The sequence below is a fragment of the Danaus plexippus genome, chromosome Z (assembly GCF_018135715.1).
Source record: "Danaus plexippus chromosome Z, MEX_DaPlex, whole genome shotgun sequence".
Taxonomy (NCBI): domain Eukaryota; kingdom Metazoa; phylum Arthropoda; class Insecta; order Lepidoptera; family Nymphalidae; genus Danaus; species Danaus plexippus.
Genome location: NC_083559.1, coordinates 10973596 through 10991336, shown reverse-complemented (window position 1 = coordinate 10991336; position 17741 = coordinate 10973596). Strand labels below are relative to the sequence as shown.

Below are 17741 nucleotides of genomic sequence, written 5' to 3'. Positions count from 1 at the left end.
TAATTTAATAGACATTTTTCTATTTGGTATTATTTAAAATATAATTTTATTTAATTTTAGTCAGAAACACTCATATGAGACTCTAATATCCAGTACTAGTATCCAATCGTGTGTAAGTGATTTTTCTTTCTCTCTTGTTCACTTTTTTAATATGGCGGAAGCAATGACCGCCGTCGGGTCGTCAGTTTTTTTATGAAGTGCAAAATAAGAAGTTTCCTATTTTTAAGGACGCGTGTTATACGTGTGTTAAATTTTATTGTATTTTTCACGAAGAAAGCAAAAATTTGTGAATTTTTTAACTTCTGACCATCATTCTATCTTAAAAATGGTAATGATAGTTTTTTGTTTTGATACTTTTTACAAACTGTACATTGTTCGAATTTATACATTTTTTTATTTTCACAACTTTACATTTGATATTCATATCTATAAATGAAATATTAACGAAGTAAATATGATTATTTTTTTTAAAAAGTATTAATAGTATTTATTTTTCTTTGTTTTTAAGTTTTCTAACCAAAAAAAGTGTCATGAGGTGATGGCTGTTTCACATGTGATGTTATTTTAGTGTTTTATACCAAAATATGGTGTGTCTAAGGTGGTCTAAGCATTTAATTATGCAAGTTGGGTGTGGCTGTATTGATTTTCTTGGAAGGTTCTAGGTCTAGTGTTAGAATACGTCCTACTAACTGCACTTTACCTATGCATAGCTCACTTGCACAGGTATACGAGATCGCGTTTCCTTTTTTTGTGTTTCTGTATGGGTTTTAGTAAATTATAACATACGTATAACTAAAATAGCCAAAATTGCGTAATTTATTAGAATTTTTAGAGTAGAAACAGTTATGTCAAAAGGTGAGCTCAGTGTGAGCCTTACGATGTTTTCATGTTTTGTTATAAATTGTATATAATAAAAAAGTGTTATAAAACTGTGTTATCAGTTATATAATAACAATGTAAAATGTAAACTTGTACAGTTGCCAGAAGTAACATTTGAGGTGAAATATTTGAGCCAAACCACTGCATCATGCTACATGTAAATAATAAAAATCTGTTTTTAACGGCTTTCATCACATTTCGTGGTTTACAGTAGTCAATATCCGTAAAATTAGTTTTTAAATTTTGCAAATGCAATTAAAAATATGGTATGATTACCAATGTTTATGGTTGTTTTAGCGGTTTATATGTGATTTAAATATTACTATAGTGTTTTGGAACTAGGATTTAATTTATCTGAAAATATTTTTATAACTGAGTAATAATATTTTGTTAAAATTGTTTTCAATGTTTCTATAAACAATTTTCTTATCATACTAGCAATTGGTGACTATTGTTTTTATTAAACAAAAGAGTTTTCCTGAGTTAAGGTTTTATATTTGGTTAAGTTTAGTTACTCTGCATAGAAAAGTTTTGTTTTAAACAAAAACAATAAGCACATGATAATTAATCTTTACCTATTTAATGTCATTAATTAATTTGACAATTAATAAGTTGTTGACCAGTACAACATTTTAATGGTTTGTGTGCACTGTTTTACATATATTCCTTAATGATTATAAACCTGACTTAATTATTAAATGATCATAAGTTTGGGGTTCATAGTAATTCTGTTGTAAGCTATAAGAATAATACACACATTGGTGTGACTTGAGATAGGCAAATTTCATATATGGTTATTTATTATCAAACACTTATATTCAAATTGTGATTTTAGTCAAAACGCAGCACATTCCCCGCTCCTTCAGATGATGACTCTGATTTTGATGATGATGAGGACCCAGACAACTTGGAAGTGCCAGGTGTGTTAAGCAATTAATTATTTATTGAATAATCAGAATTAAAATTGCAACACTTGTTCACCAAGGCAATAGTCTTTTAATATGTACGCTTACAAAAGTACCTGTGGCTGGATGTAGTATCAGTAATTTAATACATAAGTTTTGTTTTTATTCATTCTCCTAATAAAAGACTTGGGCCTGTCCAGAAGTAATATCTATTAATTCTTGGAACGTACTTCGAAGGCAGCCCTAGTAGGTTAGCCCTAGAAGCCCATAACCTACATTTGGGTCACAAGTCCTAGGCACTGTTAAAGCTCTTCTCGCTGCCACACGATGTATCCGGCACCCGCACGGTGAATCCATTGAATACTACGAAGTTTCGTCTTATTGTTATTAATATTTGTATGCAGGTGGAGGTAAGACTTTGGCAGCGGCAGCGAGAATGGGCACTAAAGCAAAGGTGCTTCAACCTGTAACTGTGAAAGCTACAACTAACCCACTAGCTGGTGAGTATAATTGTAGATAGTGGATGTCAAAATAATACCAAATGTCAGGGATTGCCAAACTTATTTTGTTTACTCCCCCACTTTAATAATATTTTTTTATGCCACTATAACTTATCCTACCTAAAAGAAATTACTAGTCATCCATCACATCTCTGCACACTACCACACTTTGGGAAAGGCTGCCATATATGTTCATATTTTTTACACTATCTATGACTGTTAGTTTCTTTGAGATTTGTATTATATAAATCATTCTTCCATCAAATTATTAAAACTATAATTGACAATTTCTTTAAATTATTTGATATATAAAATAATTTTAATCTATGTTATAGTAATACTCAATGTTCCTCTTCCATCTATTAATGGTTTTGGGGGTCTATGTAATAGTATGTATGTAATATTAAGGTTTCATCACATACAATGTATTTGTAAAGTTTAAAGTTTTCTTATTGGCCATTATTCAAATATAAACACTATATGCATGTATATATGTTCAATCATCCAATTATAGGAAGAATAATGTAAGTGTAATACTACTGGTATTACTCATATATAGTATTGGAAATATAAAAAATATTAATTTTATGTGTGTACACAAAAAAGATCTTATATATTTTTCAAATAAATCTATAGTTTATACACATAATTGTGTATAAAGTGGTAGTTAACAATAGAATATTCTTGTAACGTATTTTTATGTTGATGTAATGTCTTCAATGTTAATTGGAGTAGAGATAAAGTGGATCGATGCCGCCCACTTAAGCGGATGAATATACAGTCAACGAATTCATAGGATTTATATTTCAGGCATACCCACCACGATAGTCCACCGTAACAAATGTTATAGTTTAATAAATATATCTTAATAATCTTAAATGGCTAGATCAAACGTAATTTCTAACCTATCATCACATAACAAGCGACGACAATTTTGTATATTGGATTACTTAGAAATTTATTAACTCTTATGTGCTTTGCATTAAATACACCTATAAACTCATACAATTTATCTTTTTTTAAAATTACGTTTTATAATATAGTATTACGTAATTTTATAATTTGTTTTCATTCTAGCGCCCTCTGGTGTGGCGTTCGGTCAGGCTGCAAACATTAAGCCCATCAAGATATCAGCAAATTCTCTCAAGAAGCCCATCAGTTTACTGGGATTGGGAGGTAGTTATAACGTTTTATAAATTTATTTTTTTAAATGTGACAAATTTATGTATTACAAACTTTACTTTCCGTTAAAGTTAATGGTCTTCTGTAATCATAAATGACTTATAAAGATTTTTAGTGTATTGTAAAAGTTAAACTTTTTCCAGCCGGTGCGAGCTCCTCTGTACCTGTGATGCAACATTCACGTAATCATAGTGAGTATACCGGCAGGAGTAACAGCCGTTACATAATAATTATCATGCCTTTAATGTATAGGTAAAAGAGTAATAATATGTAGTAACTCTATTTACTTGTATTATATTTGCATTTTCATATTATTATTGCCTGCAGTATCAAACAATAATTATTTATTATATAATTATTGATACTCCGGTGTATCTTTCAGTGAATGGTGCAGGAATGACTAGCATGAACTCGTTCTTGCTCCAGAACTTGAACGATATTCTAAATTCGAGCATAAACGGGGTATTGGGTGGGTCTCTAAGCGGAGTGTTGGGAGGGTCGTTGGGTGGTTCGATGAGTGGCTCGATGGGAGGCTCAATGGGAGGCTCGATGGGAGGCTCGATGGGAGGCTCGCTGGGAGGTTCGTTGGGAAGCTCATTAGGAAACTCGTTGGGTGTTCCCCCTTCCCTGGCCGGGATGTTGGTTCAGGTGGCGCAACTGCAAGGCGGTGACAAGGGTGGATGGAATCAGGTTAAGGTAAGATAAAAGTTAATGAGTATTGCCATGATTATATTATGAACCTTATACATCTCTTATGCAATTTAAATATCTCTTATATTAAAACCAGCTACCTGGCGAGGAGGAGGAGGTGGACGACGAGGAGATGGGAGTAGCGGAGACCTACGCCGACTACATGCCCACGAAACGTGAGTGACGTGACATTGTGACTGTAATTATAAGTCATTTCTTGGAGATGCCATCGGTTATACATTGAACCGTACATTTGTAGTGAAGCTGGGTCGTAAGCACCCGGACCCGGTGGTTGAGACGGCGTCTCTGTCGTCTGTGGAGCCGGTGGACGTGACTTACACACTCAGTCTGCCTGACGACACGATCCGCTCCGGCTTGTTGTCCGCTCTACAGTTGGAGGCCGTGGTCTACGCCAGCCAGGCCCACGAGCACACACTACCAGACGGCACCAGGGCCGGATTCCTCATCGGTGAGACTAAATACACTATTATTCTTTAAAACATTGCCTGTAAATGATAAACAGTTATTTTCTCATTAATTTGGAATGATTCATATGTATTCCACTCTGACCTCCAAACGCTTTTTACTACGTATATATATAATTTTAAAATTTATTGTTAACTATATAATAACTGATATTTATAAAAACGACAGATAACTCAAAATTGTACCATTCCACTGTGTATTTGTATTTAACACTTATGAATACATATATATTATAGGAGTTGGAATATGTTCCGTTGTCGCTCAGTAGTTGACGACGAACACGATATTGATTTTTAACGGCTTTGCTATTAAATGAAGTAATCAATAACTGCATATATATTTTTTAATAATTATTATTCTTTTATAGTATTGAATACTGTCGGTGTGTTATTTAAAATGTAATTGTCCGTTCAGGCGACGGCGCGGGAGTGGGGAAAGGTCGTACCATAGCTGGTATAATCTTTGAAAACTATCTGAAAGGTCGGAAACGTGCCGTGTGGATATCCGTATCAAACGACCTCAAGTACGACGCCGAAAGGGACCTTAGAGACATTGGTGCATCTAAGATCGAAGTACATCCTTTGAACAAGGTGATTTGCGAATAATATTACATTTAACTCTGTTTTTTTTTTAACTTTGGAAGTGAATATGTATGTACATAGTTTTATAATATGTTATGAGTTTAAACTGTTGAGGGCTGAGTATTTTATTTTTAAAAGTCTTGCTAGCAGTATAGTATGTATAGTGTTGTGATCATTGCGCAGTATATGAACAATATTTTGTATCATACAAATAAAGCGAAGGCATATTTTTTTTAAAACTAACCGACGTTGGTTTTAATTTACTGCGTCACTTCTAGTCATTTTAGAAAGGAATATTTTACTTTATTTATATCTAGTCAATAAAACAAAAAAAAATAGTTCAATGCATGTAGTATAATTATTATAGTCGTAGTCTCTGCTGTAATGGTTTAGTTATAATTTTATTAATTTATTTCAACATAATTAATAGAAGAAATATTTTTTTTGTGTCTATTGTGGCGAAGGAAATTAATTAATTACCTTGCATAACATATATTATTAAAAAAGGCTTAAAAAATATGCTTTCGACTTAAAAAAAAAAAATTAGTCCCCAGTACTTAGATATTTCAAACAAATAAAAACTATTTGTTAAAAAACTATGTTATTTGAGGAACAATATATAAATAATATATCGCAAAAAAAAAGGAAAATAAAATCCATTTGAAATCAGAACCAATGATAGTTTCTGTTTCAGCGTAATAAGTGAAGTTATTTCATTATTAAAATTAAAATTGATTTGTTTTATAGAAGACTTGTTATAATTGTATTGTTATTTATAGTTTCTGAATATATTTTAAACAATTCTCATCTTTTATTCCTCATACAGTTCAAGTACGCTAAGATCTCGTCAGCTATCAATGGTAATGTGAAGAAGGGCGTCGTGTTCAGTACGTATTCTGCTTTGATAGGGGAGACCCAGGCCAATACTAAATATCGCACCAGACTGAAGCAGCTGTTACAGTGGTGTGGCGAGGACTTTGATGGAGTCGTATCCTTTAAAAAAAAATACTATATACATTATATATATTTTAATTTTATATTTGCCCCTTTAATATTTATTATCACAGCATATATAAGATAATTCGGAAATGAAATCCTTAACGTGTATTAGATTGTATTCGACGAATGTCATAAAGCTAAGAATCTGTGTCCCGTTGGATCGGGCAAGGCGACCAAGACTGGCCTGACAGCGTTGGAGTTACAGAACAAGTTGCCCAAAGCTAGGGTCGTGTATGCGTCGGCCACAGGAGCTTCAGAGCCTAGGAACATGGCATACATGGTTAGATTGGGTATATGGGGCGAGGGTACACCATTCCCAACGTTCATGGACTTCATCAATGCTGTGGAAAAGAGGTAATTTATATTAATATATAAGTAGCAAAAGGTTACCCGTATAAGGTTTGTGGACAAAATTAAATTTAATAATTATTTGCGTGTTATTTTAGAGGTGTGGGCGCCATGGAGATTGTAGCTATGGACATGAAGCTGAGAGGCATGTACATAGCTCGGCAGTTGTCCTTCCACGGGGTTTCTTTCAAGATCGAGGAGGTGCCGCTTTCGGACTCGTTCAGGGAGACTTACGATAAGGCTGTATCGCTGGTTAGTTGGCAACACTAATGTTGATACTCTCAGACTGTGATAGACATGACAGTATTTAGTACAATATTGTGAATATAGTTTGAAATTTCGAATTATCTAAGGCTGGGACTATGGGTAGACGGAATTTGGAGCTTCAATTTCGTTAAGAGATTCGAAACTATCATATAAATGCTAGTATCAAAAAATAAGAGACGATGTCAGCGAGATAGATTTAATAAAAATATATATATCGCATTTTTAACAGTGGGTGGAGGCCATGCAGCGGTTCACTGAGGCTGCAGAACTGATCGACGCTGAGCCCCGCATGAGGAAGACCATGTGGGGTCAGTTTTGGTCGGCTCACCAGCGTTTCTTCAAGTACCTCTGTATCGCGGCCAAAGTCAACCAGGCGGTGGTGACGGCACGCGAGGCCGTCAAGTGTGGCAAGTGTGTCGTGATCGGTCTACAATCAACCGGAGAAGCCAGGACTCTGGACCAGCTAGAGAGAGACGACGGGGAGCTATCTGACTTCGTCTCCACAGCTAAGTAAGTAAATTCGTGTATTAATATTTAATGGGATCCCGCTTTTATTAAAACATAATCTACAAAATTACTATATCGTTTTCTTATAGTTAAAATGAAGGGTGATGTTAAAGACGTTTTGTTAGTAAAACAGTACTATTATACACCTAATGGACATTATAATAATACATAAACTATGTTCCTGCTTTAATTCCAGGGGTGTATTTCAAACGTTAGTAGAGAAACATTTCCCGGCTCCGGACCGCGAGCGCATCAACCGGCTCTTGGGGCTGGAGAAAAATAAGACGATCGCACCTCCTCCGCCAACAGTCAACGGAAAGAATGGACTTGGAGATAGTAATTCTAAAAGGAAATGTAAGGGAGCATTTTATAAGATTCTTGCTGTCTCTGTATAGAACGACATTTCTAATAAGCTGTGAATTGTACCTATTTTTGATTTAATTTTTCCTATTGTAAAATTTTTGTAACGTATTGCAATATTCTGGAATTTGATATGTACAAAGATTTATAAATTCCTTAGTATCAGCAAGGCAACAAGTCAATATGGAGGCGAAGCGTCTCAGAGGCAGGTCGTCATCGGACGAGTTCGTACGTTCAGACGGCGAGGAGGACGGGGACGGAGAGGACCACTCGGAAGACGATCAGCGATCAGACTCGGAGCTCAGTGACTTTAATCCGTTCAAAGCGGGCAGCGATAGTGACGACGGTTAGTACATTGATTATGTTAAGGTTTTATATATGAAAATTAAAAACAAAAATCACTTTAATTAAGTTGTAATTGTTTTGAAAAACATTCTTTGTGCATCTCGTTTCTTCTTCTATATTCTATAGGTCACTAAACCCTAAAAATTATTTATGAAATAAACGTTCCTAAATATAAAACTATGTTATTTTTCAGATCCATGGATTGGCAGAAAGAAGAAAGTTCCAAAGAAGAAAAAGGCAGTGAAGAAGAAAACTGCTAGCACACAGGATAAGATTGAAACTATGTTCGAACGTAAGACGCAGCCAGTGACAGTTAACTCTGGAGGCAAGACTCTCATCGGCACACCGGTGGGGACTAACGGGCTCTATCTTGGTGAGTGTTCAATCTATGACAATACCTGTATGATGAAGTTCTTACAAAAACGGGATTAATTAAATAATTGATAGATTTTTGCCTATTATTTAAATGAAACAACCGGAAATGGGGGTTCATAAAACCTATGTGATTGTTACATCAGGTCCGGGTCGCGGTGCTCCTCCAGCCAGATCAGCTATCGAACGAGCATGCAGCATGAAGGAACAGCTTTTGGCGGCCGTAGAGAGGCTTGGACGCCGCCTGCCGCCTAACACACTCGATCAGCTGGTGGACGAACTGGGCGGCACAGACAACGTGGCTGAGGTTAGATTACACCGCTATATATATATATATATATATATATATATATATAACACAACGTTTCAAAAACAGAGAGACAAGAATATACAATTAAAAGGAAATCAGAGAAGATATTTTATTTGTATCATAGTTGCGCTTTGTGTTTTTAATCGTGATTGTAAGCGTGTAACAGTTTTGGGAGGGTACTTTAAAAGATATACGATAAGTACTGCTTATAAGGAAGGATTTAATAAAAAAGTGGATTGATAGGTTTTTTTTTTTTTTTGGTGTACTTTAGATGACGGGTCGGAAGGGTCGTGTGGTGCAAACGGAGGACGGTCAGATCCTATACGAGAGTCGGTCGGAGGCTGATGTGCCTCTGGAGACGCTCAACCTGACGGAGAAGCAGCGGTTCATGGACGGAGAGAAAGACGTCGCTATCATCTCGGAAGCAGCCTCCAGTGGTATATCGCTGCAGAGCGATCGAAGGTAAAATAAACACACATTTACTTAACCTTTTGTGTATACATTATTTTGTCCTTTAACATTGGATAACGTTTTAGAGCACGTAATCAAAGGCGAAGGGTCCATATTACGCTGGAGTTGCCGTGGTCGGCTGATCGAGCGATACAACAGTTTGGTATGAAAACAGTGTCTATTAACCGTCTCATTTACTTAAATAATATGTAAAACATGTTTGGTCATGTGCCTTCGGTGTATATTTTAGGTCGAACACACAGATCGAACCAGGTAAACGCGCCGGAGTATATCTTTCTTATCTCGGACCTGGCCGGCGAGCGACGGTTTGCTTCAACTGTTGCCAAGAGGCTGGAGTCACTTGGAGCACTTACACACGGGGACAGACGAGCCACGGAAACTAGGGACCTCAGCCAGTTCAATATCGATAACAAATACGGTTAGAGATACACATAATAAATACTACAATCATAATACTATAATTATGATTGTAATCGAAGTCCTATGATTATAAAATAAATTATAATTTTAGTGAAATAAATCAAATGGAATGTCTGACAAGATACTACCAATCGTTCATTAATGAAAACACTAGTATGACATATATAGTGTTTCGAGGTGAGATCATTATAAAATTACTGTACGTATAAAATTGTGTTCAGGTCGTACGGCACTGGAGGCGGTGATGAAGGCGATCATGAAGTACGAGCCTCCGCTGGTGCCCCCGCCGCGGGACTACTCGGGAGACTTCTTCCAAGACGTCGCCTCCGCCCTCGTCGGCGTTGGACTCATCGTGAACAGTGAAGCGGCCCCAGGGTTGCTGTCTCTTGACAAGGTGACTGTGATATACTAAACCATGGGCCCGTGCTAGGTTTTTGGCGGGAAATATCCCGTTAGTATTGTCTGAATTTTACATAAATACGGCACAACTTTATTTTTCAATAGTGGTAGTGGACGACTTCTTTGCTGTTATGCCGTTTATTACCAGCTCCCTGGTGAAAATGCCGCTTCAATACTTCGGAAACTTTCAAAGAGTAGGAAAATTTCGGGGAATTATGGATGGGAAAGAAAATGCTGTCTAATATATATCTATTAGATTTCTTCACTACTCGACCAGTGCATGTGCGAAGAAAAAAATTGTCAAATTGTTATTTTTATGATTTCATCACCGATTCTGATAATAGCCATAAACATTTTAGAAGCATTTTCTATTCAAAGCCACGACAGAGCGCCATATTTTATTTACATAGTATCCTTGTCACTTGAGGTAATTGAATTATAATAATTATATAACTTCAAGGATCCGTGCACTTTTCCTACAGGTTATTTTAATAACTTAAATGTCGAATTCTTCTTTTCTACAGGACTATAACAACATGTCAAAGTTTCTGAACAGGATTCTGGGAATGCCTGTGGAATTGCAGAACAGGTTGTTCAAGTACTTTACTGATACACTCACCGCCGTCATGGAGCAGGGTAAGGGATGAGGTTTATGCTTTCCATAAAAAAAAAATGACGATATGACGAAGTGATTTGCATAAATTATGTATGGTTTGTGTCTGTAAATAAATAGAAAGAACCTTTATCATTTAAGAAACGCCTCCAAATAAACAAATTTTACTATGTAATATATAGCGAAACGCAGCGGCCGCTTCGACCTTGGTATCCTTGATCTCGGTAGTGCCGGCGAATGTGTGCGTCGTGTGCGGTGTGTGAGGTTTCTTAGAAGACACGCAACGGGACAGGCCCCAGTCGAGCTACACACCGTGCAATCAGAAGTATGGGCGGTCATTACCTTTCTTCTCAATTTTTTTTTATGATATAAAACTAGACGATCTACTTTTTATAGCGAGGCATGGAATGGACTGAGGCCCTGGACAAGTTTTCTCAGGCGCAGTCTCAGTCTATGACAGAGAAAGCCGAGGAGGGCTTCTACGTGTCGGCAGCGCGCGGCGGAAAGGCCTCTGCCGTCCTCTGCCTGGCTGCGACCGCGCCTCGTGACCGACGAGAGCGCGCGGACCGCGTCGCAAAGAAGGATCGCATGTTCCACGTGTATAGACCTAACACCGGACTACAGCTGCGGCTCGAGTCGCTCACGGAGATCGAGAAGAAGTATCGCAAGGTGACGCCAGACGAAGCTGAGGCTGCGTGGCGAGCACAGCACGGGGCTTCGCTACGGGTGTGCGCGCACGCATACTGGCGCAGCACGTGCAGGGCGCGCGACACGTGCGAGGTGGGGTTGCGCGTGCGCACGCATCACGTGCTGGCTGGCTCGCTGTTAGCCGTATGGGCCCGTGTAGAAGCGGCGCTGGCTGCACGCGCTGCAACCTCCAAGATGCAGGTGGTACGCCTCAAGACAGACGACGGTTTAAAAATTGTTGGTCGGTACACGACTTGAAACTTTAATGGCTTTGGTGCTATAGTTGTGGATATGACGAAGTCGTTCCATTCCAGGTACACTCATCCCCAAAAATTGTGTGGAGATTCTCAAGGAGACGTTGTCGTCGGATGCGGTGTCGGTGACGGAGCAGACGTTCGACACGACGGACTCGCTCCAGTGAACACGTCGCGGCCCGTAGTTCCTGTCCGTTTATTTTTATACTATAGGCTGTATGGTCCTTGCCAAAGAGACGCGACGACAAACGACACGGGCCACCGGTCCGGGCGCGGTCAATTAAGGACGATACGACGCGGTACGACTGATTTATGTAGGCTCCTCATCCTAAATTTCATTTTATTTTGCTTAAGCGAGATTATGGTATTTGGCTTGATTACAGGGTATGATAAATCTAAATGAGTTCGACCGTTTTTTATTAAGACAAAAAAGTTTCTCGTACTTAAACGTTCAAACGCTGTGTGACAATTAAAGATTTCACTTTTCCATTATAAGGCATCATACTACGTGTCAAAGAGATCTCCACAATATATTAAATGACAGTTTTCGTTTGAGGATAATACTCATCCGGTGTTCAAATAAAAAACAAATTTTTCGGGAAGGTCGTATTGTTGGATGTGTTTTTATTTAGACGATGTATGGTTTATTCCGTGGCGAAAATTGTTCCTTATATACTACTTTTAAATTATATGCATACATGCATGTATCGAATATAAAATATATTATTTATATCGACGTGGTATGTAAACTGCCGCGCCGTACGGCTTTTATAAATTTAATTTACGCCTCGTTGACGCCTTATTCCGCGGTAATAATATACGAAATAGTTTTGTATTGTACAAATATAGTCTGTTAATTTAAAGACTTAGCGTTAGTTTTTATTACACATAGTGGCGATACTTATACCGATAGATTAAATGTTCTACAACCTTTGGAACGGAAAACATTAGTAATAATGTAATATTCAATTATGTTACGGAAGCGATAGGTTGGTACAGCGTGTAGGATTATACTGAGATGCATTTGCGAAATTGCCAAATTGCACTGCCCATTGCAGCAATAATTTTGTCGGCACATGGTTTTCAAATTGAAACTATTAAATTTCTTATCTCACACATTGTGAGCATTATAGTTTTAATCTTGAAATCAATAGATTTTTTTTTATATATTGCAATTATTGTAACGATATTTGTCCCTAGTCCCTTAGAACTGTTGTACATAGTGTTTAGTGTATGAAACTTTACATTTGCTACTTGTATTGCGTACGACATATTTGACTTGTTTTTAATATTATAGTAAATGTATTATAAAAAAAATAAAGTTTCTAAAAGAATAACAAAAAATTTAGAAAAAAAAATATGTTATCAATATGTAGAGCAGTTCAATCAATTACGTCATAGTAAAATGTAAGTCGCACCAAAATTGTTTTCTAAAGTTACTTTCCGTAGGTTTTTAATTATTATAATAATTGAAATTCGTCACAACTCTTTTAATGTAACTTGATAGTATAGTTTAGCGCTGGATCTTACAGGTACATACAACATTGTCACACTTCGTCGGTTATTCATAAGAGTGTTTAATAAAGACTAATAAATGTATATAGTTATAGTGTTGTTTCATTTGGTGTGGCGTTCGTAACCTATTATCAGAGTACAGCGCGACCGCATGAGGCTTTGTATAAGTATATGTTGAAGAAGACTCACTTAGTTTATATAATTCACCGAAATATTGTTGATTTTCATTTAATAGCTACATACAATGTGGACTTGTCGGTACGTAAATAATAAGAATAATTGTTTTGATAGTTATCATGGTGAAGTGGTTGCTTAAAGACGACTTTTTGGACCAAATATATATGAATTCCGCTTGTCGCAAGAAATTTTTTTAGTTTTCTGGGTATCCATCCAAAAATAAGTAAATTATTTATAAGCTCTGTTATATACATGTCTTGTGATTAAAATAGTTTGTTGAAAATTTTTCTTATTCTATATAATGAAACTGAACTTCACGATTAAATTTAACAACCAGTAAGGAAAACCACATTAGAAAACTATCTTCTAGGGACACTGAATTAATCTCTGTTTTGCCTCTTATAAACGTGTATCAAGGATGTTGAGCTTTCGAATGTAAATTCCATTCTGTTTTATTCGTCTTTTTGGACAGTATAAAGAGGATTTGATGTATTATTTGTGATGGGGTTGTAAAAGTTATGAAAATTATATTTCTAGGTTTTTAGTGTACAATCTAGGCTTAATAGAAAAGGAACTGTTTAAAAAATATCCAGTATTTTGTCTGTAACATTCTCGTACCTGTTAATTTTTCCCTTACCTTAACATTATATTTGAAAGATCAATCTTACCAATTTAATATAACGAAGAGTTAATGAAATGATTCTTGTTAACTTATGCTTGAAAGGAAACGCTCTTGACATTTTACTTTGTGTACTCAAATGTCAAATCTGTCATAAAAGTCAATTTTAAAGATGGTCGATTTTGTGGCTCTTTTTGTATTTATTCTGTAATTTAAATTGACTTAAAAATTTGAAGTGCGTGAAAATCATGACTGAAAAAGCGATGACCATGGAACAGCTGGAGGAAACAGTAAGTCTATTATTCGTTACTGAGTGAATACAGTATAATTCTAATAAGAACGTATTTAGGTCAAGCGGCCGCTTTTCTTTATATCAGATTTTTCTATCTTCTGGAATTCGGAAAGACTCACAAATATTTAAACGCATTATTGACACGCTCTACAATAGGTTTAGATAAGCTTGTTTGTCTCATTTAGTATAGATAGAGCTTGTGTCTATTATTAGAACATAAGCTCAGTACATATAACATAAAAACAACAGACGTATTTAGTTCAGATTTCGTAATTAAAGTAAAATGTCGATCAATTCATCAAAGATTTGAATTATAAATATATAATACATATAAAAAAAATATTATATAAATAGGTGAAACATACTGATGAACAATTAGACCTAATGGAATGGAAGATGGACAATGTAGAGAAACAAATGGTGGAGCCCATGGACAATCAGGATGTGTGCATTGTCAACTTACTTAAATCAGTCTCTGAGGTACTAAAATTTTTTACACACACTGAAACAATAATAATCATAAAGACTTACCAAAAGGCAATTCTAATATACCAAATTGCAGAGTTAATGTAACAGAACAATATTTTTCAACGAGTAATCTAACATGTGTCAAATTCAAGTAATTAATAATATTGGAAATATGACTAAAATTATTTAGTATGAGTCATCAGTAATAAAGTCTCTCATTCATGACGATTACCAAAATAATATATTACCAATACTTTAACATGGGCTCTTGATACAAAACATGTGTTAATAACAATTATAAGGAATGAAATTTATTTTTCAGTGACTTGCATATAAGTATTGATAAAGGTCAGAAATGTTAGTGTACCTATTTGTCATGTTGCACAGGGTTTGCTGTTTCTATGGAAATTAATTTTACCTCGGTTATTTTAAAGGAAGCAATGCTACATAACTTCTAAACGGAAGGCTTATAAGCTTGTTTGTTAATATGAGAAACAGCAGACTATGGCTATCATGCTTCTTTACTAGTTGAGTAATGTGGCTTAAATGTGGTACAAGTTTAAGCCTATAAAGCCTAAAGAACAGGGCTGCTTCAATTAGGGCTTTGAAAATTTGTGGATGCCTTTTGAGATATTGTTCACTGTCTATTGATATTATCTATTATCTACAAATGTTTATTGTGTTAGCTGAATTCGTTAATATTCTATATTAAAAATAACTCATCATATACCTTTCTTTTTGTAATTTAGCTAACATGATTTAACTATTTTCTAATGCTTACCTCATAGGATTTTCCTTTTAATCGCATTTTCATACTCATATATTACTTCAAATGCCACATCATGCCCATTTCTTTCTACCATGTTTATTTCTATGTTGGGATAAAAGGAGGTATAGGATTTTTTATTACGCACTAATTTGGAATAAAGTATCCTATACATCTTTATATCTTGATGTTAGTTGAAACAGATAATAGAAATGTCGCTTTTAACACACAATAAAAGGCATACAAATTGTTATTGTAATTTTTTTACGCTCTTTATATATGTGAGGTTCTTTATAAAGTGTATACTTGGCGGCGGGTGCAGGTTCGCTCGGACTATCAGCAGCTAAGACGCGAGCTGGTGGAGGTCCAGGCTCTGCAGCGCGAGCTGTCCACACGTCTGCGCTCCCAGTTGCGTATAGTCCACGGGAAGTTCGCCAGGCTGAGACAGCGCATCGCCGCCGCCTCACCGCCCCGCTAAAACTATGTGACTGCTGTCATACGTCCTTACATTTTATGGCGGCATATATTTTTTTGGTATCTTTTATGTACTCGGTTCTAATATTATCTTCCATTTTTAAAAAAGATTTCTATATGTCGTGGTTTATAATATTTCTTTCTTTTTTTGTAATGTCATTTTAATTGAAACCACGGATAATCGAACACGTGCCAATATTTAGATTTAGGTTATAGAAAGCACTATTAACAAATACATATATCCCACTATTTAAAGATAAATTGATCTCATAGGTAGTTGAAAACTTGCGATCACTAGTTCGTAATATTTTGTAATAGTTCTTAGAACATGAATGTGTGAAATGAGAAACGAAAGGTAAAAAAAAAAATAGTTTTTCTTTCATTAATGCTACTAGTCGAACCTTATGAGTGACATCAGTGTCAAATTTAATTAGTACGCATTTTATAGAACAGTGTAAGTTGGTGCTAATGCAATTCAAGAATTTGTATGTGTGGATGAAAATAGTATTTGATGTTTAAAACTACGGCATCTAAAAATATAGTAACTTGACACATATACGAAGTGTCGAAGTATATTTTTTTTTAATTATTATTATTATTATTTATTATTAAACCTTCAAAAGCTTATGTAGTTTATTTGTTTGTGCTTTATTGTTTAATATATTTCTTTTATAAGAATGTTTCTTAAAATCTATACAGACTTAGCTAAGAAATGCGCTGGCCCAAATAGTAGTTTTTTTTTTTTATATTTTAAATTGAAATTTTCTTATGGAACTATTATTTACAAAATTGAATGTCTATGAGACGGTAATTTAAATTTTATAATGGAATTAGACATTGTAATAGTAATTGGGAATGAGGACCAAAGGAAGGATCCACCCCAGTTACATCGTAGCTTAGGAAATGTTTAGCATTTTTTTTGCATTTATACATTGTAGATAAATTATATTAGAGTAATTATTGTATCACTATTATCATAATGCACATATCTTTTATTGCATGATTGTTCATATAAATGTCATAGAAATACGATCACAGAGTCATATAATAATGATTTTTAATAACTCTGTGATTATTTTCTTTTCAATCATCGTAGTGTTTAAGGAAAATACATGTCTGAAACTATGTCTAAGTCTCGAATGTCTAAATTAATGATTATACCTAATTTAAGTAGTCTAGGATAGATCCCGATCATTTTTGATGTATTTTTGTGAATATTCTGACTCGTTTATAAATTATGAAGTCGGAGAGGCGTGCTTGTGATGGTTGTGAGTTCGATGAAAGTTTAGCGGAGTATGGGCAGAGGCAATACGTATCTTAAACATTTTATACGTTTCAAAAGTCCCCCTAAAATATTTCAAATCGTAATTCTCATCAAGGAATTGAATAAATAATTTATAATTTTCATAGTCAATTCATATTAATCACATTTGATGTATGTTATAAAAATTATTAGATTTTTTCAGCACTTTAAGAGCACGTTGAAAAATTTTTCGTATATCATGATCATAATTTAACTGCACTGGGATTAATATATTTAAACGCATTAAATTAATTACTGTTAAACGTCGTCGTTTATAGAATCGTGCCAAAATACGATTTCACTCTTCAAGTCCAATATTGACAATATGCACTATTCCTATTTATAAGTAGTTTGTTTCTACTTAGTGTGTATTGTATAAATTGAGTTTATTTTTTCTTATTAAGATCGCGGTCTTATCCATTATTTTGATCTGTTTTTTTTTTTAAATTATTTTCTAATAAATGATATTTTACAGTTAAGAGTAGTTTCATTGTTTAAAATCCTTTTGTCAATATGTTTAACAAAAAATAAGAAACTTTTTGTTCTTTGCTA

The 17741-nt window shown here is 35.1% G+C and overlaps 2 protein-coding genes across 2 annotated transcripts; both read left to right on the top strand.

Annotated features, from left to right (window-relative positions):
• The first annotated feature begins 142 nt into the window (after positions 1 to 142).
• LOC116777178 (protein strawberry notch) lies at positions 143 to 13182 on the top strand. Its single transcript, XM_032670574.2, has 25 exons — positions 143 to 328; positions 1715 to 1799; positions 2189 to 2284; positions 3362 to 3460; positions 3610 to 3657; positions 3849 to 4162; positions 4254 to 4332; positions 4416 to 4625; positions 5057 to 5232; positions 6050 to 6211; positions 6335 to 6576; positions 6669 to 6822; positions 7067 to 7347; positions 7541 to 7698; positions 7865 to 8050; positions 8243 to 8422; positions 8568 to 8728; positions 9003 to 9193; positions 9268 to 9344; positions 9432 to 9620; positions 9844 to 10016; positions 10546 to 10657; positions 10817 to 10959; positions 11031 to 11562; positions 11636 to 13182. Exons 1-25 carry the CDS (start codon positions 326 to 328, stop codon positions 11740 to 11742), a joined length of 4158 nt encoding a protein of 1385 aa, XP_032526465.2. The 5' UTR covers positions 143 to 325; the 3' UTR covers positions 11743 to 13182.
• A 773-nt stretch (positions 13183 to 13955) lies between these two features.
• LOC116777882 (uncharacterized) lies at positions 13956 to 17668 on the top strand. Its single transcript, XM_032671657.2, has 3 exons — positions 13956 to 14176; positions 14533 to 14658; positions 15735 to 17668. The coding sequence occupies exons 1-3, from the start codon at positions 14135 to 14137 to the stop codon at positions 15888 to 15890; spliced, it is 324 nt and encodes a 107-aa protein (XP_032527548.1). The 5' UTR covers positions 13956 to 14134; the 3' UTR covers positions 15891 to 17668.
• The last annotated feature ends 73 nt before the right edge of the window (positions 17669 to 17741 follow it).